General features: G+C 35.0%; 3 protein-coding genes and 1 long non-coding RNA gene across 6 annotated transcripts; 2 read left to right on the forward strand and 2 right to left on the reverse strand.

Moving 5' to 3' along the window:
• The first annotated feature begins 1,999 nt into the window (after positions 1-1,999).
• On the forward strand, positions 2,000-5,213 carry LOC133705945 (probably inactive leucine-rich repeat receptor-like protein kinase At5g48380). 2 transcript variants are annotated; one of them, XM_062131402.1, is made up of 4 exons: positions 2,000-2,427; positions 2,552-2,605; positions 3,170-3,812; positions 3,973-5,213. In XM_062131402.1, the coding sequence occupies exons 1-4, from the start codon at positions 2,270-2,272 to the stop codon at positions 4,990-4,992; spliced, it is 1,875 nt and encodes a 624-aa protein (XP_061987386.1). In that variant the 5' UTR covers positions 2,000-2,269; the 3' UTR covers positions 4,993-5,213. The 2 variants fall into 2 exon arrangements, with proteins under 2 accessions (XP_061987386.1, XP_061987387.1); XM_062131403.1 differs by having other exon boundaries at positions 2,289-2,605; positions 2,825-3,812.
• A 1,334-nt stretch (positions 5,214-6,547) lies between these two features.
• LOC133704348 (acetolactate synthase small subunit 2, chloroplastic-like) lies at positions 6,548-14,113 on the reverse strand. The gene is made up of 12 exons (XM_062129155.1): positions 13,723-14,113; positions 12,944-13,157; positions 12,693-12,776; positions 12,405-12,473; positions 11,655-11,738; positions 11,210-11,386; positions 10,308-10,394; positions 9,720-9,824; positions 9,508-9,630; positions 8,656-8,808; positions 7,360-7,425; positions 6,548-6,981 (listed from the first exon to the last, which is right to left on the reverse strand). The coding sequence occupies exons 1-12, from the start codon at positions 13,947-13,949 to the stop codon at positions 6,898-6,900; spliced, it is 1,473 nt and encodes a 490-aa protein (XP_061985139.1). The 5' UTR covers positions 13,950-14,113; the 3' UTR covers positions 6,548-6,897.
• A 970-nt stretch (positions 14,114-15,083) lies between these two features.
• LOC133705456 (uncharacterized) lies at positions 15,084-23,090 on the forward strand. Of its 2 annotated transcripts, none has more exons than XM_062130671.1 (15): positions 15,084-15,286; positions 15,653-16,291; positions 16,370-16,682; positions 16,840-16,986; positions 17,092-17,180; positions 17,286-17,378; positions 18,132-18,258; positions 18,730-18,794; positions 18,879-19,053; positions 19,675-19,869; positions 19,956-20,003; positions 20,950-21,096; positions 21,252-21,334; positions 22,239-22,354; positions 22,677-23,090. In XM_062130671.1, exons 2-15 carry the CDS (start codon positions 15,729-15,731, stop codon positions 22,760-22,762), a joined length of 2,247 nt encoding a protein of 748 aa, XP_061986655.1. In that variant the 5' UTR covers positions 15,084-15,286; positions 15,653-15,728; the 3' UTR covers positions 22,763-23,090. The 2 variants fall into 2 exon arrangements, with proteins under 2 accessions (XP_061986655.1, XP_061986656.1); XM_062130672.1 differs by having other exon boundaries at positions 15,085-15,286; positions 19,684-19,869.
• Positions 23,091-23,985: 895 nt separating this feature from the next.
• LOC133704289 (uncharacterized) lies at positions 23,986-24,760 on the reverse strand. Its single transcript, XR_009844037.1, has 2 exons — positions 24,478-24,760; positions 23,986-24,272 (listed from the first exon to the last, which is right to left on the reverse strand). It is a non-coding gene; the product is annotated as an uncharacterized LOC133704289 (long non-coding RNA).
• Positions 24,761-27,749: the final 2,989 nt, after the last annotated feature.

A 27,749-nucleotide genomic window follows, 5' to 3' on the forward strand; every position in this document is an offset into this window, starting at 1 on the left:
TCATAGTGATTCCAAATAAGATTTTAAATATGTAAATTAACGATATGATTAAGGCCAATAATTCATCTCTATTTTAATTACATGATTGTTTTTTTTTTAAAAAAAAAAAGTGGTCCACATAGTAAACAATAGTTAAAAAAAATTACTAGGCAAATCATAGCTATAATATATGATTAAAATACAAACCAATTAAAATATTTTTGATAAAATCGAATATGTTGATTATACTATTAAAATTAAATATTTATATTCCTTAAAGTTTATATTGTTTATTTGTACATTGACTTTCATGTTAAAGAACCACCTAGATTCATTGGGTTTTATATTTTTAGATGGACCAATCAAGTTGCAAACTTGGTTAGTATACGAAGTCCATGACATTAAGTTATTTTTTTAAATAAATATCATATATTACAAGTAATTGACATATTTATCAATTATTAACAACATGTCATTTATAATTTTCATTAGAGATTTTTATCTCATTGATAAATGACATGTCTTAATAAATTTATAGAGATTTTGTGTTTTTTAAAATTTAGGCTAAACATTTAATTTTTTAGTTTCGAGAATTTATTTTATCTAAATGTAATGTTCTAAGAAACATAAAGAATGCAATTCTTTTTTAGATAATCTTTGAAATATTTAGTCAAATATTAACTACGTCGATCGATCCAATTGAAATTTCTTTTTCCTTCTTCTTTTCTTTACACAGTGTATTAGTTAATTAACATGTTGGTTAATTGTATTTTAAAAAACTAAAAAAATCATTGGCTCAATAAAAAATATAAACAAATCCATTATTTATTTTACATCTTAAGTAACTCCTAATATAACAATAAAAGTAAGACTTGTAGGCATATTAACTCATTAATTTTCATTAAAATAGTATCAGAAAAAACACTTATTATTTGTTGATTATTAATTAGAAGTTGGTAAGTGATACTCTCCAATTATATATTTCATAAATAATCTTGATATATATTCATACCACCATTTAATGAATATATTATTATTTTTTAGTAAATATACATTTATATACTTAATTATGATATTATCGATAAATAAACAATTCAATTGATTAAAAAATAATTTAATACATTTAATTTTGAAAATTGAAAAATAAAGAGGCAGACCGCCAACCATTAACAAGGAAAAAAATAGATAAAGAAAAACACGAAAGTAAAGAGAGAAGGATTTGTAGTTTGTTTATAAAAACAATTGACCCGCAACAAACAGCTGAAGTGTAGTCAACGCCACGTCTCCAATACCAGAACGTGGAGGACCAAGTAATGAAAATTATTGTGGACTAATTGCTATTTAATAATCAATATCATAATCACGTAATAAAATAAAATAAAATAATTAACTTTATTAGAAAAATATCAAGTTCCTGTCCTAGTCAGAAAATGTTGGTTGACGGGGGCACATGAATTGTATAGTTAAAAATATTTTTACAAGAAGCTCCGCGAGTTGCTGGAGGAAAGATTACTGCTGTTTGTTTTTCAGTAAAAACTGTGTTTTATGATTTCTTGAGATTTTATTATTTTTATTTTAAAATTATTTTGATATGTTGATATTAAAAATAATTTTAAAAATTAAAAAATATATTATTTTTATATATTTTTAAATTAAAAATATTTTTTTAAAAAAATTATTACTGCACCATCAAACACTATTTAATCTTAACAAATTTCAATTTCCATGAAATAAAAGGCTCCTCCAGTTTAGCAGATGTATACATCAACGTAAAATAGAGATTGGATCTAAAATATATGAATAAATAAAAATAATATTAGTGATTGTTTTTTAAAGTATTTTTATATAGATATATATTAAAATAATATTTTTATTTTTAATATCAAATATCAAAATAAAAAAAAATTATTTTGAAAAAACGCGGCAATTAAATGCCATCGGGTTATCATTGGTGTGAATATGAAAAGGTTGGCCCAAGAGTCAACCTGTGCTCAGTGTGAACCCAGCAACGAAAATTGTTGTGCGATTAATGAATGCGGAAATGAAACGAATGGCTTAACTGAAGGAGAAAGACTCAGTGAACACAAATATGGCCTGATCAGTGGGAGTTCACAGCTTCTCATTAACACAAGCCATTGTTTTTGCGTGACTTGGAGGAGGGATCATGACCAACCCATCATGCAAGCAAGCAATCAACAAAAGAAACTATGGTTGTGTTGTGTTATGTATATTTTATGTTCTCTTTCCAAGTCAAACAGTCAATTCATTACCAGTAGTGTAATCAGACCACATGGTTTCCACAGACCACACTTTGTTTTCTTTTCTTTTCCTTTTTTTTTTCTTTAATTCTTACACAACAGTTGTTGTGCGTCATTGGGTTGTTGAGAAAAGTTGGAAAGCAAGAAAGACTTGCGCACAAGAGAAAGTCTTCCATGAAAGAAAAACACGGTGTTTCCTGCCACTTTCTTTTGTTCAAATCAACTCAATCCAACCCCTTCTCTACGTTTTCAGTGCAATAATAGTGCCCCTTCTCTTCATTTATATTCTCATTTTTCTTGCATTTCTGTTGCAGTATGGTGACTCCTTGTGTGCTTCACACTTCCATTTCATCGTCGTCGTCATCTGGGTATGTCTCAAATCTTGTTTTCCTTCAGTGCGTCGCTGGGATAAATGAATTTGGGGTTTTAGTTGGTTTGTTTAAGACTTGAGGTTGTTTATTTATTGGCTTGTTTTTTTTTTGAAGTTCCATATTGTTCTGGTGGATTACGAGTTGAACTGGATTTTCTTTTCTTTTCTTTTCTTTTTTTGGTTTAAGAATTTGACTTTCTTTCTTGGGTTTATGCAGATAAGGTTTAACTCTTGTGGATTGAGTGTTTTCTTTAGTGGTCCAATTTAGTGAAAACCCTTCTCTTTGTAGATTTTCTTTTTGGATTTTAGATAGAAAGTTTGAGGATTTGTTCTTGTTGTTCTTTTCCTTGCTAATGGCATTGAGTGAGAAAAATCCTATGGTTGCTGCCCATATTTTGGTTTGGATGGTTTTGGTGTTGCTGAGTAGTAGAATAACTTTGATTGATGCTACTGCTACTGATATAGAGTGCTTGAAATCCATCAAAGACTCTCTTGTGGACCCTTATAACTACTTGAACACTACATGGGATTTCAACAACAATACTGAAGGCTTCTTATGTAGATTTATGGGTGTTGAATGCTGGCACCCAGATGAGAACAGAGTTCTAAACATCCGCCTTTCAGACTTGAGTCTTAAAGGCCAGTTCCCCCTCGGCATCCAGAAGTGCACAAGCTTGACTGGCTTGGATCTTTCGCGCAACAAGCTATTTGGCTCTATCCCTGCGAATATATCAAAGTTGCTTCCGTATGTTACAAACCTTGATCTCTCATTCAACAATTTTTCGGGTGGAATTCCACTTAATCTTGCAAATTGTAGTTTCTTGAATGATCTCAAACTTGACAACAACCGGCTAACAGGCAACATCCCACTGGAATTTGGCTTGCTTGATCGGATCAAGATATTTACTGTTACCAACAATCTTCTATCAGGGCCGATCCCCAATTTTATCCATAGTAACATCCCTGTTGATAGCTTTGCAAATAATCTGGACCTCTGTGGAAAGCCATTGAAACTCTGTCCAGGTGTCCAGAGGAAATCCCATGTTGGAGTAATTGCTGCAGCAGCCGCTGGTGGGATAACATTTACATCAATTATCTGTGGTATCTTTCTGTACTATTTGTCTCGGGGAGTAGCTAAGAGGAAGGCAGATGATCCTGAAGGTAACAGATGGGCAAAGAGCATTAAGGGAACCAAAGCCATCAAGGCAAGTTATCTAACTCATCTTGTTAATTGGGTATAATGTATTTTGGCTGGCATAGGAATTGAATTTCTGTTCTTTTTTCTGGTTATGTTAACTTATCAATGATATCATTTTTTATTTGACACAACAAAATATCTAACAGCAAGCTTTCTGTTATCAATAGGTTTCAATGTTTGAGAAGTCGGTTTCAAAAATGAGATTGAGTGATCTCATGAAGGCAACTAACGACTTCAGCAATAACAACATCATTGGAGCAGGAAGAACAGGACCAATGTACAAGGCAGTGTTTTCAGAAGGTTGCTTCCTTATGGTTAAGAGATTGCAAGACTCTCAGCGTTTGGAGAAAGAGTTTGTATCTGAGATGAACACACTGGGGAATGTAAAACACCGTAATTTAGTCCCACTGTTGGGTTTTTGTGTGGCAAAGAAGGAGAGATTTTTGGTGTATAAATTCATGGAAAATGGGACCCTTTATGATAAACTGCATCCACTGGAGCCGGAGATCAGGAACATGGATTGGCCCCTAAGGCTCAAAATTGCAATTGGAACAGCTAGAGGTTTGGCATGGCTTCATCATAACTGCAATCCACGAATTATCCACAGGAACATAAGCTCCAAGTGCATACTCTTGGATGGCGATTTTGAGCCGAAGTTATCTGATTTTGGCCTTGCTAGACTCATGAACCCAATCGACACACATTTGAGCACTTTTGTCAATGGGGAGTTTGGGGACTTGGGTTATGTTGCTCCTGAATATCTACGGACCCTTGTTGCAACACCAAAGGGGGATGTTTATAGCTTTGGTGTAGTTCTCCTGGAGTTAATTACTGGTGAAAAACCCACTCATGTTGCTAATGCCCCTGAAAGCTTCAAGGGAAGTTTAGTGGAGTGGATCAAACAACTGTCAGATGGTCCTCTTCTTCATACTGCCATTGACAAACCTTTGCCTGGAAATGGTTACGATCATGAACTCAACCAATTTCTTAAAGTTGCTTGCAACTGTGTGGTTGAGAATGCGAAGGAGAGACCAACAATGTTTGAGGTTCATCAGCTCCTCAGGGCTATTGGGGAGAGATATCATTTCACAACTGACGATGATATTATGTTGCCATCTAAAACAGGTGACACTGCTTTCCCAGGTGAACTAATCGTTGCCACCGAAGTAACAAAGGAAGTTGAATGAAGAACAGAGGTGTTGAGCTTGATAGATAAGAGTTTGAGGCCATAGATTCGCACCCGCCCAAATATATTTTACGTTATAGCTTTAATTATATAGCATAGTGTGAATTTTGTTTCTGTATTTATAGCATTTGAAGCATCTACAATTTTGTTTGCTTCTTCTTAACCAAACCTTCGACAAGAGAATTGAATATCAGAGGACCTGGAATCATTCTCTTCTTCAAACTCATCCCATGGACACTTGGATGACTGGCAATATTAGACGACTCCCAACCCATTTCGTTGACAAAAAAAATCCATTGTAGCCACAATTTTATTTTTCAGATAAACTCATTAACGAGGGGGTCCGTCTTTAAAAGCTGCAAGAATCTCACTTCTAGTGCACCCCGACCTCTTATACAGTTTCAGCTTCCTTTCCCATGTAGATCGGATCAATATAATCCTAATCAACAGTGCTGTGACAAAACGAGACTTCGAAGGAACAAAACCCTGTTCTTTTACTTCTTCAGGACCACCCGTCTGTTTTAACGTATCCGGATTACTAATTGAGGCACGAGCACCAAAATAATATTTGACTCAGGCAGTCCATTATCTAGCAAATCCTTGATGTTAGGTTCCGCAGTATATTGAAGATCCCTGTATAAAAAATGGGACCACGCTTAAGAACAGCGATGGTTGCAAATCTCTAATGAAGTTGTCATTAGGAATTATATGCTTCTTTAAGCTTCTGATTAACATGAGGATTCTTATAAACACAGCGGCAAGATCGCACCTTTAGAGTAGAAAAACTGGAACTTGGGCACAAGATTTGCATCAGGAGTGTACAAAAGTATTCCTGGCCTTCTTCTGACGCTTTTTGGTATCTGGGTTTGACAAAACCCACGGGACTTGAACAAATTGAAGACAAAGTCAGGTTTTTAAGGTCATCAAAATGGAGAAGATGGTGTGCTCCATCCTTGGTCACTAGAGTTCAAAACTCAAGCCAGGTGATGAGAAGTTACGTCTCTTCAACACCCTAATCCCAAAAGAGCGGGAAACCTGTTTTTCAACCGAAACAGAGATGACTCAATAGCACTGTACAAGAGCTAACCTAAAGATGCTAGCTGACCCTAAAAAGAGAGAACTCTAACTAGTTGGCAGCCATCATGTTTCAAAGGCCGTGTAACTATAATCAATTAATCACGCTGCTCGTGATATATAATTACAGCACTTGAGGGATCTGCATTCATCCTTGATCAGCGCGCGCGTTAAGGGCCCCTTTTATCGCCCTTTTGAGAGTTCTATATATGAAACACCAATTATACATGAAAGGTTCCCCTCGAAGAGGAAAGGGATGGGGGGTGGATTACTTCTCTTGGAATTTACAATAGCCTCTTGGATATCTAGTTTAACGTCCTATAGATAAAAAGTGACATGAAGATGCATAGCATTTTCCAGCTGTTATGGTTTTGTATTTAGCACGCACAACCATGCATTTGCCCTCTGTATACGCCTATTCCCTATTTGTCCCTTTGTTTAGTATATCATCATTTTTCTATCTGTAATTGTTAATCGAATCGTGGCAAGAAAATAAGGAGGCACTGCATAGTAATTACTGATTCAAGTGTTGACAGGACACTCCTCTTAACTCATTGGTACAAAGGATCAACAGTATGAATGGACGATGAACAAGAACAAAGATTTTGCCCGTTCCTCTAGCTAAAGCACCATCTCTACCTGAACCCGACATGCATGTTGATCCGCAATTCAACAGCCCCGGAGTGTGGGAAACTTCGGTTTTGTTTCCTTCCATTCCCTATCTGGAAAAAGGGCATTGGAAAAGGAAACCACATAGCAGAGCGGGAAAAGAAGCCTAGTTGAGATAATCTAGAGTTGATAAGAAGCTATTAAAAGTCTTAACTCTTAAAAGTTAGAGTGGAAGAGGAAATCCACGTAGGTACGTGGAGTCCACGCCTGACTCTCGCACCAATGCTACTCTCCCGGTCCGTGCCACCTTCAAGAAAGATGGAAACAAGATAAGAAAACTGTTATGGCCAATAATTTTATGAACGAAACTGAATTCTGGCAAGCAGTTAAATTCTATTACTAATGTCTTCAAATCTGAAACAATTGCAGAGTAAACCACCCTCAATGATAGAAGTCATCTTTGCTCAAAACATTCCTTAGACACCTTAGTTGTTACCACGTTGAATTAATGGTAACTTAAAATCCACAGATCGAAAACATTTAGTGTAAACAATTATGAAGAGGGCATATGGAACTACCATATTGATCGTGAAAATAAATCTATGAGTTTCAGTGACTTGTGAAATTAACCAAGTCCTGCACCGTTCAGGCAAAAACATTTAAAGCTAAGAATCAGAAGACAGACCTCACAAATCCCATATGGCTCCAATATTCTCTGCAGTGCAACCATCTTATTAAAATCACCTGTAAGCTGCAATAGATTCAAATGGCTAGAGCATTAGTAACAAGAAGGACAAATAACATGAGATGGAGAAAACCCATTAAGAGAGGGTAACACTGTCATAGAAATAAATGTGGAGCTCCTGAATAGCGTGCAATTACCAGCATCCTAGTGCAACACTCTAACTTGATTTTAATGCAAAAAGAAATGATCTCTCAGTTTCTAGATTATTTTTTTGCAAAGTGCAAGTAACCATAGTAATGTGGCATATCAAGTTGATAGTTGATTGATTTTAGCAGATTGTGCAAAGTGCAAGTAACCAGAGTAATGTGGCATATCAAGTTGATAGTTGATTGATTTTAGCAGATTGTTCAAGTAATCTTGGCACCCTCAGTTCACACTCCGTCAGATCTCTTTAGCTATAACTACAAAAGGTTGAAACGAATAGCCAGCCAAGTAAAACTCTAAATAAACAGCATTGAAGATTTGATTTAGGGGATTGCAGTGCTGCAGGGAGACTCAATAACAATATTGTGAAAACTTCCTATATAGTCAAAAATCCAGGAAGCCAAGAACAACGATCTTTTTCAATCTTCCAGAGATCTTACATTTTTTTTATGGCAAGGAACCCTGACCCAGCAATTCAGACAAGGAGCAGGTAAACCCTACATAGCTATTTAGCCAGCTCAGCCTCTGTACCCCAAACCACAAGGTAGTCCAAGTCTCCATGGAAATAAGTAGATTTTCAAAAAGAAAAAAAATATATCATGCAAAGGTACCTCAATTTGATAAAATACTAGAATGAAGTAAAATGGTATATGAGGGTGCTATACTCTGACACGTGCAAGTTAAGACCATTACATAAACCCCAAACACGAGTCCAGTTAAATTTCTGCTGTGCCATCTTTATCCTTTCAAGTGCCACACATCCACCAATTCCACTACCTTCACCAAAAGACCTTAAGTGACCAACCAACTGATATTTCAGTTTGCCCGCCAAACCTTGCCTAAATATGTTTGTCAAACATTCCACACAAAAACCAAATGTAAAAATAAGTTGAGATGCTCCGAAGGTACTTGTGATCTACATCAACCTAGATTGATGCAGACTCTACTTGTGTATACAATTTTTTAAAACTAGACAACAGGTAGGAGCTGCCAAATCCTATCCTGATATGGCTAATGATCGTTACAGTAAGTTCAGAAAAATTTCTTGAAGAAAGACAGCACCCTTGCAATACCTCAATGGGAAGAAATTACCTCGAGAGTAATTGTGTGATCAGAGACATCAACAGCTTTGGCCCGAAATATTCTAGCAATATCAAGGACATCCCTCCTAGCAGCACTATTTGCAGCTATCTTAATCAGCATTAATTCTCGTTCTGCAAATGGTGAGTGAGTGATATCCCGAACCTGAACAAAACACCACCTTCTTTGTCATCCATTTCGTAATTTAGACAGAATTCATTCAAAAGATAACAAAAACTATTGCAAGAACAGATCATTACTTCAAAGTTTGACAATCAGAAAAGGTCATTGTTCAACAATGTAAGGATTTTTTTACTGAATCTGGAAAAGATAAGAAAAAACTGATTTTCTATTGGGCTCCTAATTTTTTACTAAATTTAGCAAATGTCTCTATAGGGGTGAGAGGAAAATTATATTCTAGCGAAATAATTACATTAACAGTAGGTGTTAACAGCATATAAAACTTTGTTCTTCAAGATTATGAAATTCTTTAAAAAAAGATTTATTGAAGTGAACTAATTTTTTGAACAAAAACAAGATTCTTCCACACCATCGCATTCTTTTAAATATATGATACAGCTACTTTAGACACTAAATCTAGTTATTTAAGTCCTCAACATGTATAACCTAATACTGTTTCATTTATAAGAGTGAAATGAATCAGGCTCCCATGTTCTACCAAACACTTTCTGCAGAAAAAACTTGTTGCCAAGTAACATAATAGCACTTCCAACTTCCATGTGATTTCAAGGCCACTCAGTGTTCATTTTCATTTCTTTACCATTTTACGGAGACCATGTAGTTGCTGAATGAGAAGCTTGAAAGTAGGATTTTTTATCTCATGTTAAGTTGACCACCCCTTACCTCATGTAGATCTATTAACTTGTGAAGTTGCTGGACCAACTTGCCAATTGACTCGTCTGTTCCAGGGATAACAGTAGTAATGCGAGAAAGTCCCTCTTCTTCAGCAGGCCCCACAGCAAGACTCTGAGAGGTTGAAGTTGAAAGAAATAGGAAACACATCATAAATAATCAAAATTAGGATGACCAGACTGATAAATGCTGACCATACTTACCTGAATGTTATAGCCTCTTCGAGATATAACCCCAGTGACAATGTTGAGTACTCCGGGACAGTTATTCACAAGCATAGATAAAGTGTGTGACCTAAGTCCATTTGACTGAAACATTGAATCAGATAAACTAAAAAAATTCAGTAAATATGAGATGAAAGGTCTACTAGAATGTAGTTATCATAAGCCATCTTCACCAATTATCATGCATAAATTAAACCACTGTTCCGAAAACAAGTTACCAATCAAGAAGGGCAATAAATTTCTCATTTTAAATGTCAAATCAAGTTGACATCAGCACCTATATCCAGCAAAGCAGAAAATTGATCAACCAGAAGAAAAGCACTTTAACTGTTTACAATGATAAGAAATTGAAAATAAAGGTACAAGGTAAAAAAAAATCCAAATCCAAATTATGTTCAGTGTCAAGATAAACTTTTTAAAATTTTGCATCAAGTACGAACTAATATGTTGGACTTCATCATCATCACTTAAGTTATCCATATACGTCACAATTCTTAGTGACAAATTTCAGTTTAACAATTAAGAAAAAAACTTCATTTTGAGAGGCAAATGAGTGTCTAGTCTTACATCTTCATCGTAAAGAACACCCCAATGAGCATCAAGAACTGGATTCATCAAGAAGTCATCATAAGGCTCCACAGGATAGACATCACCCTTCAATTAAAGAGAGAAAAAAAAGACTAATAAACAGATATTCAGTCTGGCATACTAATGATCCAATAAGAAACTCGCAACATACAGAAACCAATGGAGGAATGCAGGAAAAAAGTGATGCAGATATTCTCTCCATTTAAATTGAAAGTATTGGTTTGGAAACTCTATATGCATAACATTTCATTGCAAAGACAAAAGCGTATCAGTTATGGTGCCAAAAGAAGGGCACTACCTCTTTTGCTTTGAAAGTATGAGAAAGCCAAAACCAATAAAACCACTTAAAACCTTGCTCATCAGAAAGCTCACAAACTTAAAAATAACTTACTATATCATATATCCAAACAGTGGCCACCAAACATACATGTGAGCATCATCATTGTCATTTAAAAAGCAATCCAAAGAACCTTCTCAGAACACAAGTAGGTGCAGTCTGAACAGAGTAGATTAAAAGTTCACGCTGTCTTCAAGCAATATGTAATCATGAACAAGTTCAGTAGGATCTGGTGATATCAGTTATCACTTGTTTGAAAGTTAAGAAACCATTAAATAAATAATTGTCTTCAGATTAACAACATACTTACCATCCTAAGCCTAGTATGCTCTAACATGAAATATTGTCTGATAACAACTTCCAAATTCTTACATAAAAAAAATTGTTTTGGGTCCAGTAACATTATTAACAACCCAAAAACAGCAGTAATGGCTTATTGTTGCGCAAACAAAATTTCGCTCTGCACTATATGTCAAAGACGATAATAGAAAGTTAAACCACCAAATGAATATCTATCCTGGTAACTGGAATTACGAAGTTACACCTTTGAGGAGGAAGAGTTGCTGCCATTAAGTGATAGGTTTGCATTCCCTGCAACAGTTTTAGTAGAATTCCTGGCAAGAGCTACCCCAGATGGAACCCTCTCAAGATCAGGATACGAAGCTGCAGAAAAATTCCAAAATGGAGCAGTCTCGCCCATTCTTTCCCGTCTCAAAGCAATCTGGAAATAGAATGAAATTCAAACTTAGTACACACGACATCATACACAACAAAAGCATCTTGAGATAATCAATGTGAAACTTAAATCTTTATTTTGTGAACATGTGAAAAAACCTTGCACACAATTACACAGGTAAATATAATTTTTAGAACAAACTCCAAAGATTGAAGATGCTTAGAGACAATTTCAGATTTGAATTTATGCAGGAAAGAGAGAAAGAGACGATGCATGTGCTCAGTCAAACACACAAAGAAAAGAGCCATTCAACCTTTCCAGTTCTTGCAAGTTCTTTAATTCCAAACTTGCTTAGGTTCCTTTGAATAGCAGCCATCTTCCCAGGGTCACCGGTGACCTAAGACAAGAAGATAATATAACAATCACAGTCCTAAAAACATAAACTAGAGTACATTTCACGTAGAAATTAGCTTTCCCTCAGAGAAGCCACATAAAGGAATTGTTATGTGATTTGCATTCCATTTATTTGACAGTAACCAGTCAAACCACAATCTTCTCTGGCTAAGAACAGGTTGCAAAATTACATGGAACAGCACTACAAGCTACATAGGTTTGGACTCCGGAGTAGCTATAGAGCAGCACAAAGTTTTTCTTAGCTGTGAATTGTTTCTATCCATGACCTTTAAAATTCTGTGCACAGAATGCATGTCACACGAAGTTTTCATAACAGTGAATTGTTTCTAACCATGATCTTCTAAATTTCTTGCACAGAAGATATCTGTTACAAAAGGTCTTTGAAAAATTTACCAGTGCCGTCTAAAGTGCTAGAATTTTATATCAGACAGATTTTTCAAATTAGATATGATAGGATTGAAATCCCCTTCAACACCTTAACAAATTTACCTTGTGTGAATACCTAAACATCTAGGTATATAGCGTGACCAACACCATCTGATTTCCAACTCTAATCACTAGTTTAAGTCAACATTAAGCATCGTAGCTACAGGATATAAAACAAAGAAAAAAGTTGCAGAAAGAATAATAAGCATCTGATCAAGGTCACCTCAATAGTAAGTGAATTCTCTGAGATATCAACAATTTTTGCTCTGAAAATGTCCACTAACCACATGACCTGAAGTTTGAAGCAAATAAAAAGAGATCAGCAACTTGAATGCACAATGACAGATATATGTGAACTGTAACACAATGGAGGACTAGATGCTTCAGAGAGAACTCGTTAGTTCAATAACTTAGCTTGCTGACAGTGGAGTGGTCATTAAAGATATAAAACATCAAACAGAGTTTGCATAATCTACAATTTTTAGTCTAAAACTAAATACCACATTATTACCTCAGCACGAGTACTTGGATCTGCATTGAATTTTATGAGCATCAATTCACGTTCTACTTGTGGTTCCCTGGAGATATCATCCACCTGATGAATCCAAATGAATTACCATGAGAGTTAAGGGGGAAAAGGTAGAAAATGTCTGTAAGGGCAGATTGAATGCAGGGGGGTAGGCACGCAATGCTTTGTGGGTTTCTGTTCATGTATTCCTTGTAAAGAAAAGATATTTAGAATCTAGTACGATGGGTCTGCACCTTAATGACATTCACGAGCTTGTTAAGCTGTTCTACAACTTGCCGCAAAACTTTTTCAGTTCCACAGACAACTATGGTAAAGAGAGCCTTATCCTTGTTCAAACCAACAGCAAGGGATTCAATGTTGTAACCTCTTCTAGCAAAAACCCCAGCAATCCGGTTTATTATTCCACTTTCATCACCTACAAACACTGAAATCGTGTGCCGTTGCAACCTGAAAAGTCAAAAGAAAGCAATAGACTTATTAAATTCATGATTAAGATTCCATTTTGAATTATCTAACCAAGATTGTTATAATAGCTGCCAAGCCATTAAGCTCCAATTTTTTTCGATTGAAAAGAAATGAAGAACTGAATTGGACTAGTGTGGAGGTATTTCTGACCAGCCAAAATACGCAAATCAAATTCCAATAAAAAAAAAATACAATAGCAGCCAAGCAATAATGAACAACATAAAGCACTAAAAACAATAAGAAGATTAATATTGATTAAATTCCCGTTTTCAACCACACGGACAACATGAACCCACTAGATCCAACAAATGAAGCGACAAAACAAGGGGAAAACAACAACCTTTTCAATACTAAATGAAACCCAACTGAAAAGAAAATATCTTTATATAACCACCGTAACACGGACATAGACCCCCCCCCCCCCAAAAAAAAAAAAAAAAAAAAAAAACTATCTTGACATGAATGAGCAAAACAAGGCCAAAACAAGAGAGAGAGACAAAAATTGAAAGAGCAAAAAAATGGAGCTTGATAAGAGATAAAGACTGACCTGGAGCGAGTCACAGTAGGCACAGAATCAGCAACAGACACTGCACTTCCATTGTCTTTGCTAATGGAACAGGAGACCTTAACAGCATTGTTACTCTTCCAAACAGAGGGCCTTAAAAAATGTACAAAACCAGAGCTTTTCCTTGAAAACCCACCAACAGAATCCAGTTTGGAACATGGGGTTTGAGTTGTAATGCGAGTGGAGCACTGTGGGACAGAAGCCGCCATGACTGGTTGCACTCACTGTAGGCGGCTAGTTTCAGGACAGATAAATATGTTTTTATAAAGGAAGATGGCTAGAGCGCACTAGTGTTCTAGAGCTACTGCAGTAGAAAGAGAATGGTCATAGCACGCTCTCCCTTTTCTTTGTACTTATCATCCGTGAATGATAAAATAACCTTGGGTAAGGAGCTGCTATTTCTTTATTAGATAGATATTCACGTGTGACACGGAATGTGTTAATTACTATGTTTAACAAAAAATCATTCTTCAAACAATTAGTGTTTAAGAAAATGTAGAGTTAATTATAATATAGTTCTTGTAGTTTATAAAATTAATTAATCTGATAGCAGCCCAGTGCTGTTGGTTAAGAACATCGTCAGAGATGATCAAAGTCTATTTAATTTTTTAACAAAAAATATTTTTTAATTTAAATCAAGATTTATCTAAAAATATAATTTTATTCTCAATTAAAAAATAAAAAATTATAGCAACTCTTGCAAGATAACAAAAACAAATTACAGCAATTGTGTTAGAGTATGTTTCATAGTGTGGTGGTGGTTGTTTTTTAAATAATTTTTCGTATTAAAATACATGTTAATGATTTTTTTTATTTTTTAAAAATTATTTTTGACATCAAAATATCAAAACAATTCAAAATATATAACATATATTAAATTTTGACAAAACAAATTAAATTTTTTAAGAATACAGTGCGTTTTTAAATACTTTCTTAGAATTTGTAGATATTTTTAAAAACCTGTTTTATATTCACAGTGTCCTTAAATATTTTTATCATAATTTTTTATTGTATATATAAAAAATATTATAAATAAAAAAAAGGATTTTTGTAATATTAATACATCTATCAAATCTTAATATTTCAGAATGTCAGTAACAATTTCGTGAGAAAGTTATTGTGATTTTTTCGTAATTGTTTTTTTTAAAAAAAAAAAAGACAACGTCACATGTAAAATGGACCTTTTTTATTATTAATTAAATAAATTACATATTTTTGGGAAATTATTACTCCCAAGTCCCATCATACATAATCCCCCTTTAATTAATTAAATCATCGCCAGGATCTTGGACCAGTATGAATCCCTAATCCAACGGTTCAGTCCAGTCTAGAACTTCCCAGCAGACACTAATCGAACGAATAGAAAACAAACGGGCTCCACTCTCACACGGTAATATACCCGAATATCTTTCTATTTGTCAAAGAAAGACAAGCGCCCCCGAGCCCAGGCAGCATTCACAGCTCCTTCCTTCCTTCCTTCTTGCTCGCTCGCGAACTGACTCGGCCTCCACTTTCTCTCGCCACTCCATTTTCTCAGATTTGCAGGGTAATTGTCAAACCATTTCCTCCTCTTTCTAATTCTATTATGATTATTAATCAAATCCTCATGATCAATTACCTGATCATCGTCAAATTCTGTTGTCATTAATCACTTATGAGTTTGTTTAATTGCGTGCCTTGCTCGTATGAATTGAAACTTTGAGGTGTTGCTAGGTTTCTTTAATCTCAACTATTTTTCTTGGTTAATTTCATGCTTTATAAACCAAATAATTGTTATGATTTATTTATTTATTTATTTATTTTTATTGTTTCCTGAGCTAATTTTGTTGGAGAAAGTAAGTGATATGTGATTAGGTTTTAATTTTTTATTATTATTTTTAACTAGTATTAATATTAATATTGTGAACTACAGGCTGGCTAAGTCAGGTGGTGTATCAGATATGTTACTGTTTGTTTATGCTTAGAGACTGAAATTTGTTTTAATAACAATGGCTTCGAGAGCAATCTTGCGGAGAAAGGGATCCCTCTTTGATTCCTTGAGTGAACCGAATTACTTGATTCGGGTTTTTTCGAGTTTCAAGTATGGGCGAGGACTGCCTCAATTAAATGACTCGCAAGAATCGAGATGGGTTACTAGTCATCCATTTGCGAATACTGATAGTAGAATTGAAGGTGGATTGTCATCAGCAGCAGGGTTTCTTAGGCGTAATTCTTTTGGTTTAGGTCATGGAATTAGAAATGGAGATTTTGTTTCTTCCTTGGGGATTGGGTGTTATTCACAGTCTTTACGTTATGCTTCAATAGCAACTGCTGGTAAACCTGAATATGGGCATGGTAACGATAGAAATGAACAGCAGGCTACCAAACAGGTGAAGGAAGCTTCGCCGGAGGAATGTGATGAAGCTGTTGAAGATTTGACTGAGGTTAAAGCCAAGGCTAAGGCTAAGCAGGTGCGAGAGTCCCAAAAGAGTGCTAAAACAGTAATGCAGAAAATATGGGCTAAGCTTTTGGGTATTGGCCCCGCTTTGAGAGCCATTGCTTCTATGAGCAGGTTAAAAGTTATGCTTCTCGTTTCTTTTCGTTTACACTAAGTTGTCGATTGCTTATTGACACCCTATTCTTTATTTAGGGAAGACTGGGCTAAGAAGCTTCATCATTGGAAGGATGAATTTAAGTCTACATTGCAGCACTATTGGTTGGGTACAAAATTACTTTGGGCTGATGTTAGGATTGGTTCGAGGTTACTGGTGAAACTTGCCAATGGGAAGGGTCTTTCAAGAAGGGAAAGACAACAACTTACACGCACTACTGCCGACATATTTAGGCTGGTCCCTTTCGCTGTTTTCATCATAGTTCCATTCATGGAGTTTTTGCTGCCAGTATTCCTAAAACTATTTCCAAACATGTTGCCATCAACCTTCCAGGACAGGATGAAGGAACAGGTAGAGATACACTTTTTGAGCTTTTTGGTTCCATTGGTCACTGTATCAAATGGTTTTGTAGGGAAAGAGTCGGTGGTCCTACCTTAATACTTGTTCAAATATATTAACTGTCCATCTTTAATTTTCAAACCATTTAAGTACAATGCTGGACTTGTAGGAGGCATTAAAAAGAAAACTAAATGCAAGAATTGAATACGCAAAGTTTCTTCAAGACACGGTGAAAGAAATGGCAAAAGAAGTCCAGACCTCTCGAAGTGGAGAAGCAAAGCAGACAGCGGAAGATCTTGATGAGTTTATGAACAAGGTTTTTTTTTTCTCTGTCCTCCTCCAAGCAAGAGAAAGACATCTACTTTATGTGCTACTCTTGCATGGCAAACTAATGTCTGTTGTCATTCTGCCATCCAAACAGGTTAGAACAGGTTCCCGTGTTTCCAATGAAGAAATTTTAGGCTTTGCCAAGTTATTCAATGATGAGCTTACTTTGGATAACATTAGCAGGTCCTCATCTCTGTTGTCACAGCACTATTTCTGAAAGTATCCTGTCCTTTCTTTTTTTAAGACTTCCTTGATTTAACAATGTACTGCTTTGGTTGTTATATGCAGGCCCCGGTTAGTAAACATGTGTAAGTATATGGGTATCAGCCCATATGGAACAGATGCATATCTACGTTATATGCTTCGGAGAAGATTGCAAGAGTAGGATATCTCTTGTTATTTTATTTTTTTTGGTATTTTTAGGAAAGCTGTTCTTTTTCACAATTATTGTGTGAAGACTTATGGCGTGACCTGCGAAGAATGTTGGGTTTTTCCTGATTAGCCAGTTCATAGCTTAATGGGTTTGTTATTTCCTAATTGATTTAGAAATTCACTGATTATATATAATGATTTGAAAAAACTGTTGAAGCATGTCCATCAGATCTGACTTTCAATGCCTGTGAAATGGATACATACATGTTAAAATCTTTAAAATATTTTGCAGACAAGTTGGTGCCCATTTGAGCACTCGGGTTTGTTATTTCCTAATTGATTTAGAAATTCACTGATTATATATAATGATTTGAAAAAACTGTTGAAGCATGTCCATCAGATCTGACTTTCAATGCCTATGAAATGGAAACATACATGTTAAAATCTTTAAAATATTTTGCAGACAAGTTAGTGCCCATTTGAGCACTCGGGTTTGTTATTTCCTAATTGATTTAGAAATTCACTGATTATATATAATGATTTGAAAAAACTGTTGACGCATGTCCATCAGATCTGACTTTTAATGCCTATGAAATGGATACATACATGTTAAAATCTTTAAAATATTTTGCAGACAAGTTAGTGCCCATTTGAGCACTTGGAACTTCCCAAAATGAGGGGACAAGAACTTTCATCATGAAACTCTGAATCATTGATTAAATTCTTGCTTCATAAAACTTTTTAAGTTGTTGAATCTGGCAGGATCAAGAGTGATGATAAGATGATTCAAGCTGAGGGTGTGGAGTCCCTTTCTGAAGCTGAACTCCGTCAAGCATGTAGAGACCGAGGCTTGCTTGGATTGCTTTCTGTGGAGGAAATGCGGCAACAGGTTTGTCAAAAATTGATACTTTGTTGCTTTTACATATGTGGAAGAAGAACTTCTATGATGATGGTGTACACTTGAGAAAAGAAAAATGTCAAAGTTCATAATTACATGCACCCTGGACCATGCTTATGCTTTCAATGTCAGCTGTATATAACTAAGTAAAAGATTTGAGCCAAGCTAGTTTCTGCACAATTAATGTGCCACAGTACTGTTGTAAACAAGGAAAAGATTTCATCATACCTATTTCTTTAAGGTTTTCAATAAGAACTGAAGCATTTGGTATTTATTTTAGTATTAATTGGCATCAACTTTCTTCTTTGTTTAATTCACCCACCTGGCTATGAAAACTCAGATGTCATCCAATGACCTGAAGTTAAGTTCCTGGTATACATGATAACTAAAAACTGTCTCGATTTTTTCCCCTGAATATGCTTTTCACCATTTTCTAAAGTAGATAATTATCTCTCTCTGCAGTTGCATGATTGGCTGGATTTGTCTCTCAATCGCTCTGTCCCATCCTCTCTGTTGATATTGTCCAGGTAACTTAATGCTTTATATTTTTTCATACATATCTCAAGAAGCATGGTTGCAATCTAAAATTTTATCATCCTTACTCTCTACAGAGCCTTCTCTATTTCTGGAAAAGTTAGGCCTGAGGAAGCTGTCCAGGCTACACTCTCATCTCTTCCGGACGAGGTTGTGGATACTGTTGGAGTTACAGCCCTGCCATCTGAAGATTCAGTTTCAGAAAGGAGAAGAAAGTTGGAGTACCTAGAAATGCAAGAAGAACTGATCAAGGTTGATTATTTGTTCTGCACTTGCTCTCGCATTTACTGTTGGAGTTACAGCCCTTTCCAAATGATTTTTCTGCGGTCCGATAAAATTCTACACATACATGCATGATATGTGTGCTTCATATATGTGTGCGCACGAGAGCTATGCTGATAGATTTCATTTCCTATTAGTTTTATTTTGATGTATTTTTTAATGCTTCTTTGTCATGATTTCCACTCTTTTTTTTTTCATTTCACCCCTATAGCTTCCGTGGTGTCCTCTATACCTTTTTTTCTATGTTTAGCTTAGATTTATAAGATACAGTGTTTGAATATCATATCTCACTACACATTCCTAAAGGGAAGGGAATTCAGAGACAGATCCACCCATCAGTAATGTTGCATGTAATGTCTGCTTTCAAATAAAAAATTGCGTACCTTAGCTGCCAGATCAAGGCTATTACTGTTGCACTAGGCGATGACTCTGTTCACTGTATTCTTCGGAACACATTGATCTTAATTTGATTGTCTTGAGCATCTGTTCTGGCTGTGCAGTTCATATAGTAGCCTTATGTTGCTAGATTTATTGTGCTTTGTTTAAATGCTTTGCTTTTTTCTAGTTGTTCTAAATAAACTAATTATACAGGAGGAGGAGGAGGAGGAGGAGGAGGAGCAGGCCAAGATGAAGGAATCTATTAGTAGTCAAAAGGATGTGGCTTTGGAAGAGATGAGTATTCCAACAGCTAGAGATGCACGAGAACAGGCAAAAGCAAAAACATTGGAGAAACATGAGCAGCTTTGTGAACTCAGCCGTGCATTGGCTGTATTAGCTTCTGCATCTGTAAGGACCAGGATTGTTTGTTTTCTGTTATACATTTTTATGTCATATAATTTACTGTCTACTTTCTTCACTGCTTCTTTTTCCAGTCTGTGAGCAGGGAGCGTGAAGAGTTCCTGCGCCTTGTCAAAAAGGAGGTAGGAACAACTAACTTATTCCTTATTTGTGATCCTATACATCTGATTTTGAGGGCCTAAAAGAGAATGACAACACTTTTCTCTATTCCTTTTGACAATCTGGATTTTACATGACTCGCTAATATGGTGGAATCTCCCTCTTTTCTTGTTTTTTTCCTTTTTAACCTCGTCATCACATGAGCTTTTTGGTGATTTTTCCCTGTTTATCTGCTGTATGATATCAATGTTGTTCTATATGACAATCACCTTTATGTTCCTGGCATCATCTGCACATTTAATTTATGTGTTCTGAACCTTGGAACAATTTGTTGTTTATGACATTCATATTTATGTTCCTGGCATTATCTGCATATTTAATTTATGTGTTCTGAACCTTGGAACAATTTGTTGTTTATGACATTCATATTTATGTTCCTGGCATTATCTGCATATTTAATTTATTCATTTTGAACCTTGTGAGAATTTTTAGGGGTATGGTTTAAACCTCCTAGATTGCCCAGGCAGTGGAACCTCTATCCATTTTAGATAGGCTGGAAATATACTGCATTAGTTCCTTTTCAGGATAAGATTCTTGTTCCTGGGAGATTAAACCGGCAACGCCGTTAAAAAAGTGCTCTTTTTTCTGTTTTTTTTTTTTCTTCTGTTGATTGACGGTCTTAGTGGAAGCTGTCTGCCAAGGGTAAATTTCTTTGTATGCATTCTCGCCAGAGGTAAATAATGGTTTGGATTTGATAGAATGGTAATAGAGCTCTCATCAGTTTATACGAGACTTCGTATATGTTAAGCGAGTATCTGACCCTTTTAGTAAACTTTGATAAATCAATTATTTGGGGATCTCCATCTAGGGCATTCTCATGATGAAGAGCTACACTGTTGGAGTTTGTAGATTTGGGCTTTGTTAAGTTGCATTTCCTCTACCTCACTCATCTGTTATGTCCATTTCCAGATAGACTTGTATAACAATATGGTGGATAAAGAAGGCACCAAAGGTGAGGAAGAAGCTAAGAAGGCATACAAAGCTGCCAGAGAGGATAGTGATCATGCTGCTGAGACAGCTATCTCTGACAAAATTTCTTCAGCCCTGATCAATAGAGTAAGTTATTTGAAGAATCTTCTGTTATGTTAGCATCTTTTTCCTTTTTTATTTACATTTGAAGTCTTCTTCTTGTAGAATACTAATGCATACTCTTTGAGGTTCTGGATCGTATGTTGTAACTCAGATGTTGCTTTGATGTGCACACATTTCAGGTAGATGCCATGCTCCAAAAGCTCGAAAAGGAAATTGACGATGTTGATGCCAAAATTGGAGATCGATGGCGCCTGCTTGATAGGTTTGTGTTTTTGTTATCTTGGAAACTATGGGGGTTGTGGTGGTTTTACGTTGTCACTCTGGAAATTGCATGGTATTATCTCTTGCACGTAGAAATTTCTTCAGATGTAGCCTAAAGAACTTGTTTTCTGAATATCAGCTAGATATCTGAAATTGCAGATGTCCAGAAACATCAAGGCTAGTGATGTACTTTTCACTACATCTTACAGAGTCCACTGAATATTGTGAATCTGTCAAAAGCTCGTTGTGAAGTCTTAATGCCCCCAAAAGAAAAGAGGCATATTTGTCATTTTGATATCCTGGGTGGTAAACAAAACAACAATCAAAATATTTTGCTATTGTAAACGACTAAAAGGTTCACAACTTGGCACTGCTTACTTGTTCACTCAATATGTGAAGATTGTCTCAGTGACTTAAACTGAGCAGGATGATAAGGGAGCAAACAGCATTTGTGATAGTTTGGAGTTAATCTGGCAATTTTGTGGCCCAATTTGAAAACCTTAGGTTTTTCAGTTGAAGTAGTCAAAAAATAATTCTTGGAACGTTATTACTGGTTTGCAGCAATAGATTTTATTTGATGTTCATGTTTCTATAAGCTTGATATATGTGATCTGAATTTGCTGGTATCCCAGCCGCTGTTAGGAAATGTTGCTGCTCCTACTGTCCCTGCAAGATAATTACCATTTACATGCTTCACTGAATTATTCGGCAAACCTCTTTCTTTTAGCTCATTTTGTCTTCTTGCATCCAGAGTTTGCTTGCAGTAAAACTGCAATTCTCCATCGCAAGCTTAAAAGAAAGAAAACAAAGTGCCCTAGCTCAGTAACTTTGGTCTGAACTCTGTAGTGGGTTTTAAGGATTACAATGTGTCTATTTATCCAACAAATCTTTCATTTTGATGTCAGGGATTATGATGGGAAAGTGACTCCTGAGGAGGTTGCATCTGCTGCTATGTACCTCAAGGACCACCTGGGAAAGGAGGGGATCCAAGAGCTCATAAGCAATCTTTCCAAAGACAGAGGTTAGCGATGAATTCCATCATTTCTCATTGAATCTCTTGCTATCATCTTCACTGGATGAATAGTGTTTAGATGCCTCTATAATATGATTCGATTGCAGTGTTATGTACCGATCACGTGAATATGCAATTTTGGTTTGGTTATCGCATGTTATTTGTTGGGGGTTGTTTTTTATGCAGCATCCAACATGTAGATGGAAAATCAATCCCTTCACCACACCCCCCCCCGCCAAAAAAAAAAAAGATATATATATATATATATATGTTCGTCATGCCTTTTAACTCCGAGTATGATTTACTATTTTCTGTATTTTTCTTGCAACAGAAGGAAAGATTCTTGTGGAAGATATCGTCAGATTAGGCAGTGAAATGAAAGATGCTGATGCAGCAGCGGAGGAAGGAAAATCATAGAAAACATGAACCAAAATGCCTCCCCCCCCCCCCCCCCCCCTCTTTTTTTTTCCGTGCTGAACTTCATTTTCTGGTTGCGTAGCTGTCCTATTGGTCATCGGGAATGTATTCGGTTTTGTCTAGACACTGAGGACGACACCGGCCTCAGTATCCATGACACGTTGAGAGTAATTAAACTAAAGGAAAGGAAAGGAAAGGAAAATGAAAGATCCTTTGTGGGTAATTGAAATGCAGGTATCAATCAGATCTCCTTCAGAATGGCATCCGTGAAAGAAAACCAAATATGTATACACATCTCATATTAATAATACAATTACTATTTTGTTTCGCTCTGTAGTCGAACAATGGTAGCAGTGGACATGACATGTATAGCTTGCAACAATATAGCATGCATTTCGCGGATAGCCGTCCTAATCTCCCTTGATATGTGCTTTTTTAATGGTTAGAATTTTAATCTCCCTTTCACGGCCGACTGCTGAAGAGGAGAGCCCATAGATTAAACAACCAAACGGCAGCCCTGGATACCACGGGCCGCTGATCTACCTAGATATTATCTTGCTTTCCTGTGTTCACTAGCTCCAAGTAATGCTGACCGCTGAGAACCGGGGACCTGTTCCAGGGTTTTCATGTACAGATCCATCAAACTCTGTTTCGCTTTTGTTTTCCAAGGGACCAAGAATTGCCTTCTGCAGCTCCGGTCGCCGGTCGGGACTCGAAATATGATATGACTAGGCTGGTGCTCATGCGGTCTAGCAGGTCTGTATTATTTGTCTCCTAAAATATTGTAAGCGCATTTTGAATGGAGAGATTCAATAACTCAACTAATTAAATAAGTTGATTTTATAAGAATAATATACTATTAACTTGAATTAAAACATGAAATTACAGGTAATAAAAAAAAAATTAGAAAGGTTAAGGGGAAAAATTTTAAAAATTTAAGAATAAAAATTTAATTGAAACACTAACTCGTGAAAAAAAAAATAAACATGTAAAATTTTTCAATGCTTTTTTTACATTAAATTGAGAAACTTATACACATTAAATTAAATAAATTACAAACTATTTTATAAATAAATTTTACAGAAAAATCATTAACAATAAATAAAAATATAATTCAAAAAAATTAAGAGACCAATGAAATTAAAATATTTAATATCACAACCTGAGTTATTTACTGATTATGTCTAATAAATTAATTTATTAAAATTAATTTGTAATATAAATTCACACATAAAATTTATTAAATAAAAAAAATGTTAGCGCTGTATATATTATTAGTATAAAAAATACATATTAAATACATATTTCATCCTCCACGTCATGTTGTTGTTAATGTAGTTCTGGTTCTTTGTGGACTTTCTTCAGTAACCTGGCTAATATTCCACCACCTTTTTTGCTTCTATAAAATACAACATAATTTCATCGGATTCCCAAAGTACACTCCGATCCGATCCGCCCCCAGCTGGTAGCGCAATAACCATTCTAATCTCACCAGGCAAAGGAAGTGTCCCTGCCATGAATAACCAACAGAAATGGATTCTATAAACAACCAAGAGGGAAGAAAGGAATAAAAGATACAAGAAACTTCCAGTTTGATATGAGATAAGAACAGAGAAAAGAAAGGCAAAACAACATGGTAGAACGATACAGCATATGCATGGGTGAAAATAAAAAGAAATGGAGGTAGAAAAGAGTTTAGGAACGTAGAAATTCACAACTAAGGGCACAACTGTTCGCGTGGGAGAAAGGTCCATATGAACAGCTGACTCCCATTGCAGATAGGAGAAGAGTTACAGTGATTCTCCAACTTGTTTTAGTTTCGTCTCTAATAAATCAAAACGAAATATGAAAATTATTGTTGTGAAAATTAAAAGTATTGTAATCAGCTCAAATATAAATTAAAAAAAAATATCTTTCGATTTATAACAGATTCTGTTATTTTATTATAAAGGAGATGACTTCTTTCTATATATATATTGGATTTTATTTTTATTTATATTTTATATGTTTTCGTTATAAACTGTCTTAATTTTTCAAATTATTTTACAGTCACTGTTTTTTTTCCCCTTCTTCTTCTTGTAGGACATGCCACCACTATTTAGGCGTTCATCTGCGCGTTAAAAAAGCATTTTTGAAAAAATATAATAAATTATTTTGATATATTGATTTTAAAAATCTTTAAAAAAATCCACGACCAAACACCTGTGTGCTGAAAAAACCAACGACACTTGACTTGACACCTGTCTACTATGATAAAGTTCTCTAGCGGCATGCGGGCCGGGAGAATTTTTTATCAACATCAAAAATCATATTAATATGATATCAATATTTAAAAAAATTAAAAAATAAATAAAATTTGGTAATGGAAAGAGACGCACAGTGTTGTATAGCAGTGACCCAGAAATCAAGTAAAAACAAAATATCATCAATCGATTATTTCATACTTACTCTCACAAGATTAATTTAATTTAATTAAAAAATAAAATTTCTAAAGGCCAAGAAAATAAAACCATCTTGACCTTATTATTTTCAAAACCATAAAAAAATATTTAAAAATATAACAAAATATTAATGAATGAAACTATTAAAAAAAACAGAGAACAGTCATTGTTATTTTTTTTAAAAAAAAAGATAGATCTCATGGAAATCAAATAAAAAAATATTGATGGATAAAATCATAAAAAAAAAACTTGAAAAAACAAGTGGGGAAAAGCAAACCCGAATGAATCTTGTAAATCTAAATTAAACTCTCAAATCTACAATTCGTTAAATTCTTGATCTGGACTCAACCCAGAAACTTGACACCTGAAGAATTAATTGTTGAGGGATAAAATCAGCTAATTTAATTTTAAAACAAAAATCATTTGAGAAAGCTAAACTTAACAAAAACTCACAGAAAGATGAGGCAACCCGTGTTATTTTCAAAACGACTAAAAAAAAACACATAGAAAGTGAATAAAAAAATGTTGGGATATGAAAAAAAATCTAAAAAAAACAAGGAAGCTCGTGTCAATTTTGTAAATTAGAGTTAATCTTTTAAATTTGCAACCTGTTAAATTATAGATCATACTCAACTAAAAATCTAAACATTAGATTAGTTAAATATTGGAGGATAAAATAAAAATTACAAGGTAAAAAAATAGCAATGATAGAAGAAAATGACTAGATTTGATTTTTTTGGGGGGGGTCGATACAGTAAAAAAACACAATTTAAAAAATCATATAAAAAATAGCAATTAAAAGAATAAGAATCGAACATGATAAATAAATAAATAATATCATGGATAAAATTGAAAAAATCATCAATTTCATAAATTATTCTAAATAAAAAAATTATAATAAAAATAACAGGGATGAAATTTTAATAACAACAAACTCCAGGGGTTGATTTTATATTTTTAAAGTTCAGCATGGAAATTAAGTAAGGGAGAAAAAAACCACACACACCAAACTAGCAACAATCAAGCCAAATGCGTTGCTTGTGCATAGAAGGGACATGAAGATGTTTTGATCGCCGGGCTGAGAGTAAGGTTTTGACAACTGGATAATGCCGCACGTGCTCTTAGAACCAGCTAACACTATTCACTCCCTTCCAGCTTTTGTTTTATTTAGTTTATTTATGAAATTAATTAGCTACCCCCTAATGACACCCAACAAGTACCACATAACCAAACATAGAAAAGATAAAAGAACCTTCAAATCAAATGCAAAGTTTTTTTTAATTGCAACGGAGACGGTGTAATTTAACTATTTTGAAATCAAGTTTAGGGGTTTAGTGTTCTTCGATATTAAGGATAGTAAAGTAATTATATCGTACAAAAAATAAATCTAAATTTGTTTTATTAAACCCTGTTCATTATTGTATAGAAGCAGTAAAACAAAGCTAAATGATTTTGCCGATTAATAACAAAATAGTAGTTTTGCTGGGAAGAATACACCCCCTAGCTCTTTTAGCTTTTGTTATAATTGCTAAACGGCTCGTTTTGTGTCAAGTATGGCATGGAGGCTGCATTTGACTAAATATTAGAAGTAGACGGATCGATGATGATTTTTACATAAACTCAGGGGTCAAGGTTATCAGAACCCCAGAAACTTGCCAAACCTAAATTTCCAGAGCAACTTCCAACTGGTTCTTCCAAAGAGCTTCGGAGGCCTAGCCACGCACTTCGAAAACTCCACCCACATCCTGTATTGCCTTTTGAATGTTGATCGCCGTAGTAGACAATCGGCTATGAAGAGCCAGCCAAATAAACAACCAGGTTCAGGCTCTCGCCGTCACCTTGATAAGCTTCCCGATGGAGTCGAGGCTCGAGACCGTAGAACTATAGAGTATAGACCCCCTGCTCAAATTACTGTACAAGTATTGGTGTAATATATTAAGAATTTTTTAACATTATTTTTCAATAAAATCTAGCGTTCCTCTTGTATTTCTTTCATTGGAAATTTGATGTTGCCATTTTGATTTGTCTTTTTAGCTCTTTCTAGAATTATCTGGACATCTCTCTCGAATTTTTTTTTTAGAAAAAAATACTGCTGGTTTTTAGGTTTACTGGGATGGGCCGGGCTGTTTTCATTCGTTAACAGGTTCCCGAAAGTATTTGGATATTCTTTCCCTGGGCCGGGCGGCTGGGTTCTGCATCCATTTATCTTTCCTTGGGCCGAACTGTACTGTACTGTGAATAAGTTTATCATTGTATTATTTGAATTGAAATAGTTGTAATGCACTTAAATTCTAATTTAAGTAGGTGAATTGATAAAAAAAAAAATTAACTACTAAAAATCCCATTATAAATCCATGCGCACCGTAGTTTTAGATTTGAAATATATAATTAATTTGATATAGTTTTTATATTTGAGTTTTTTAATTTAAATATTTTATGAAAAGGCATTTATTTTGTGATTCTTTTTAATGTAGCTCAATATTGTTTGCGGATGGATCATATTTCACTCCCTGAAGTCAAGCAACCAAGCTAAGGGTAACAATGGA

The sequence above is a fragment of the Populus nigra genome, chromosome 10 (assembly GCF_951802175.1).
Source record: "Populus nigra chromosome 10, ddPopNigr1.1, whole genome shotgun sequence".
NCBI classification, from domain to species: Eukaryota; Viridiplantae; Streptophyta; class Magnoliopsida; order Malpighiales; family Salicaceae; genus Populus; species Populus nigra.